Raw genomic sequence first — 4,998 nt, forward strand, 5'->3', positions numbered from 1 at the left:
TGTATCAGGCCAAGGAGATATATAGGCAGAAAACTTCGTAAGAAAGTCCCACTCACTCTAAGATCAGCTGATTTCAGCTCAGTCAAGACAGTGTTGGGCCTGTAGGGATGCTCAATAGCTAAATTGAAGATAGCTCGATCAATTTTTTGGAAGAAAACTTAGATGTCTTATGACCAAATCACATTAGAAAAGGGCTTTCTGGAGCCTGCAGAATTCAGATGCTGTTTGGGATCTAGAGCTACAAATTATTAGAGAAGTTGCTCCTTTAGTTCAACTAGTAGATGGAAATGTTCTCTAACTAGCACATGAACAAAACAATTTAGTTTCCACCATCAGCTCCTCATTTCAACTGTTCTCAGGCTAAGACAACAACATAAAAACCTCTGTTACAAAGTTTTTATTTTTGGCAGTGTTAAAATAAAGTAGGATATTGGTCCCCAGTCCCAGTAGTACAAAAACCAGATGTGTTAAATCAAATTACCGTATGGACACGGTTGCTTCTTATGTTCTGGCACAATAGGCTTCTTCCTAAGAAAATTGTCCAGACTTGGACCATGGCGGCCAAGCGGATCATCAGGAGGCATAAATCTGTAAAAGCAAAATACCCCACTGGCATTACAGATGCAAACAAGTCTTTTCTTATTCCTCATGCAATGGTCAAGAATCTCATGATTGTGTCGACCCCATAACCTGCCATGCTGACATTTTTAAGCCTGGATACTTGGAGAGCTGTTTCGAAAGGCCACCCTTCTGCTGCAGGTACTGCCCGAGAGACACATCATAGAAAGAGGTTGTGTGGACAGACCTGTTTTGCTTCAGACACCTTTAGCCCAGCTCAGCTCACGTCTCTGCAGCAAAGCAGGGCTGCACACAACACATTCCGAAATCAAAGTAAGGGCAGCAATATAGGCAGCGATTTCTTAAAATGCCATAACTGAGTCTGTAAAACTGGGCTGGTTGTCTAGGATTCCTGCAGCAGTGTTCAGGCACTCAAATACAGGTTTCTGCTTGGCTGAGTACTCCCAACATAAGAAGCTGCCAGTAGTAGCTGCAGCTGATCTCTGTGCTGTGGTATGAAGACACCACAGACAGATCTAAGCAGACATCTGAACTACAGACCTCCTGAGGTTCATTCCGTCACCAGTTTATCTATGACCCTTGGATTCAGGCACTCAGAAATGCTGGCTCACTATATCAAGGGAACTGGAATACTACACCATACTATACAGTAAATATACCATACACACTGGCATACACCAGAAGAGGACAAAATAGCAAAAAAAGATAAATATCGCTGTAAAAAAGCTCTAGCAAAAAACATATTTCAAGTACTTCTAATCAGAAGCCCAAATGTACAATTGACTATTCCTCCTGTCTTCCTATATGTACCTACGTGACTTGGGTGTAAGACACGAAATTCATGCAATTTTTCAAAGTGTCCTTTCCTCAATTATTTTGGTGGCACATATAAAGACAGAATTACCTACTTGTCATTAACAAACGAATACATCAGCAAGCGTTCATCTATGAACTTCTTCCATTCAGGCTTTTCATTAGCTAGGTCCCTGTAGTTATCATTAGAAACAATGATGCCATCTGACTCGAAGGCCAACTTCACTATAAATCGGTCATCGTAGCACACCACCCTTCTCCCTTGCACTCGTCGGGATGGTGTGAACACAAGAATCTTCTCCTTTTCTAATTTACGCAAGATTTCTTGATCTACAAAGAATAAGAATCAAAAGTTAAAAAAGAAAAATAAAAGAAAGATGTTTGTTTAATCTCCAAAGACATTAGATTTGACAACGAATTCCAAGCATTTAGGACTAAACGCGTCTTAAATGATTATAGTCCAGCAGAAGGGGTCTGATATATATATCATCTGAAGTTACAGTCAAGCAGTCAACACTTAAAAAAACCCCACAAACCAATCAAAACCTCCTGCTCCACACCATTTCTCCAAGACTAACACAGGGGACCTTGTTCATGCTGCTGTGGTTCAAAAGAAGCACTACTTATCAAAATGCCTGTGAAAAACTCCTCTGGTTGAAGGGGTGGTTTTCAACATTACTGAATGTTTCAGTGAACAGCCAACCTTGGCACAGTCAAGGGTTTCCCATAACTGAGCTACCTGGTAATGACAGACATCTTCCACGGCTTTGTGGTACCCAGCAAGAAACATCTTTTGAAATAATTCCAGTAGCTTATGTTAATGGGATTGTCTCATAAAAGTCTGTGCCCATCAAGAGAAGGGGTTACTACTAGTATCCACAAGGACTAGAAAACCCATGTTCTGTACAAACACTCAGGCTCTTCCAAACATTAACAGCAGCTCCCCAAAATAGACCTCTGATGTCATCTTGCAACCAACAGCAAATGTAGTTTTTGGTGTGTGGTGTTTTTTTACCTCCAGTAATAGTTCAGAACGTATCTCTCCTTTGAGGGTTTACAAATTTATAGACAAGGTCTTATCAAATCCAAATAGATTTCTCTTTAATCCTGCTAAATAAGCATGTTGAACATTTTATGTAACTCCTTCTTGTACCACACAGTCTGTCAGTCATCTATCCAAAAGCATTTTCTCTTTCTCTGTGTGGAACCTGGAGATCCCAAGGAGCTATTTCAGGAGGTTGTACCTAGCACTGAGGCACATTCCCCTCGTGCCGATTCTCCCAGCTATCACTCTTCTCAGAGGAGACAAGCTTTGGAAGAAAAATAAAAAAACCAAACACTAGGCAACATCTAAAATGGTAGAATATGCCTGCACAGTAAATATGAGTCATGCCTCTTAATAATGGCTGAGATCTCAAATAACTCAACTGTTTTGTAGCACAAGAAACTTGACAGGGAACATGTTCCATCTAGGGGAAAAAAAAAAAACAGACTCCAACAGGAAGAAATATAACATTAATATTACATATAAGCAATACATCTGATATAAGCATTAAACTGCTTAGTAGAAACAGCATAAAATTTTAAATGAAATCCAATCTTTTTGTATTCACACATCCTCCTCCCCATGGTAAATGACGACTAAGAGTGTGATGAAAAGGTAATAATAGGAAAGATGCAGCTATTGTTTAGACCAAGAAAACTTCTTGTGAATATTGACAGTCTCAAACCATCTTCACATTAGTCATCTAAGACTTTGTCAAAAATTCAGGTGGTCGCATATTTCAGGTGCTTATCTCTGGAAACTAAGTGTCAGCATAACTGACTTCACAAGATTGGTAGCAAACAGGCTCCCTGTGTCCTGATACGACAACTGAAGACTCTCTGTTTTACAGAAGATCCAATAACCTGCCTCGACCTTCCTCCCATTTTCAGGGCCCATGATGACACATGGCAAATTGATTTTTCATTGCTAGACAATCCACCAATTCTAAGTCTAGCTACTTTCGTGAAACTCCTTTTGGGGCTTCTAGCCCTCTCAACAGCTCTAGCTGATACCATAATTTATTTCTAAATAGCCAAGTTTTTATTACTTAGCTCTTCTCCTATCTCAAATACTGGTACAGTGAAAGAGAAAGGCTTCAAGAGGCTCCACACTGCCTGTGGTGAGAGGAGAACAGCTGCTTTCCAAATGTTTTCTTGCATCAACATGATATATTCTAGTAGCAATCAAGCAAATGAAGTGTTATGAAGATCTTTCTGGATATTTGAAAATGTACATGGTAATCAAAACATGCTTCCACATTCTTTCAGAAGCCATAGTTACTATTCTCAAAGGCTTCTCCCCTTTTAAAGGTAGTCATGTCTAAAAAGAACCACCACAAAACCCCCAAACCTTGATGTCCCCTCCCATATAAATTCTAGCGCTTTTTTAACCACAAATTCTCTTCTGCTTCAACTCTAGGGCAGAGGGAAGACAACTCTCCAGCCTTCACACAGAATGAATTAGTTAGATCAAGACATAAACATCTCTAGACTGAATTATTTTTCCAGATAGGCACACTCAAATTTAAAAATTTTAAAAGCTGTCTCACTTCTTAATAATGACAATGAACCGTAAATGCCCACATAACCTCAAGCATGGGCAGTGACTCACCGCAGGTGCCCGGCAGACAGGCCAGCCTGGCAGATTCTGCTCACCACGAGAAAGATCACCCAGTGATTCACTAACTTCAAACCTCTTTGCTGCCAACACTACACGGGCGTAACAGATTTAGAAAACGACAATTACATTTTTCAAGAAGTAAGTAGCAATACTAATGGAAAAAATCTATCAGGTGAGCAGAGAAGGAGGACTTGGAGAGGGCATTGCTTTGTCTTTTTCCTTCGTGAAGAAGATCAAAAAGTTAGGACACTGAAGCTACTTTGGTGTACTAGTCTTTAATTTCTAAAGATTTGTTCACTTCAGCTGTAGTGTTCCTGCTGCACAAAGCATGAAACAAACCAGCAAAGCTGGAACAGAGCTTACCTGTGATAAGAGCATCAGGTCTCGACTGTTCTTTCCTCCATGCTGGCACAAACACAGTAACGTCCTTGTGGCCTCTTTCCAAAAACCAGTCTACAGCCAATTTGATTCCTCGACAAGAAAACACTTCTTTGTTCCCGTGGCTGAAACACACATTGAAATTTCTTGTTATTTCACTTTGCTTTTCTAGGACCGTAAACAGAGCGCAGTGAAATATGGATCTCGGAGGCACGCTCTTCACTTGCTGTGTGGCTTCTAAAGGCACCTGGGAGTCAGTCTGAGCCTTGCCCAAACACTGCCATTCCCTGCAAAACTGTGTGGGAGGGGGATACTAAACCTGACAGACTTTTTTTTAGCATCTGTATGCAGATTCGCCAAGGAAAAATACAAGTAGGGAGTGTTAAAAGCCCTCATAGCCCAACCAACAGCACAGGGCACCATGGAGACTTGATGAGGGAAGGCAGGAGGCCTGAAATACCACCACGAAGAGTGCAACGTGTTTAGGAAATGCCAGCAGATGAGCAGTGAGCACCGGTGTGATACGGCAGCAGATCCCCACTGCAGGAGCTCTGTGATGTCCC

The 4,998-nt window shown here is 41.0% G+C and overlaps 1 protein-coding gene across 1 annotated transcript in view; it reads right to left on the minus strand.

Annotated features, from left to right (window-relative positions):
• Window positions 1–4,998, minus strand: part of ZC3H12C (zinc finger CCCH-type containing 12C) — a 24,839-nt gene that overhangs the window by 1,704 nt on the left and 18,137 nt on the right. The window contains exons 3-5 of the mRNA XM_009864411.1: window positions 4,421–4,560; window positions 1,488–1,722; window positions 482–588 (exon numbers count right to left, since the gene is read on the minus strand). Coding sequence (XP_009862713.1) covers window positions 482–588; window positions 1,488–1,722; window positions 4,421–4,560 — 482 coding nt within the window. The remainder of the gene's footprint in view (window positions 1–481; window positions 589–1,487; window positions 1,723–4,420; window positions 4,561–4,998) is intronic.

This window comes from Apaloderma vittatum, unplaced genomic scaffold (assembly GCF_000703405.1).
Source record: "Apaloderma vittatum isolate BGI_N311 unplaced genomic scaffold, ASM70340v1 scaffold5192, whole genome shotgun sequence".
Taxonomy (NCBI): Eukaryota; Metazoa; Chordata; class Aves; order Trogoniformes; family Trogonidae; genus Apaloderma; species Apaloderma vittatum.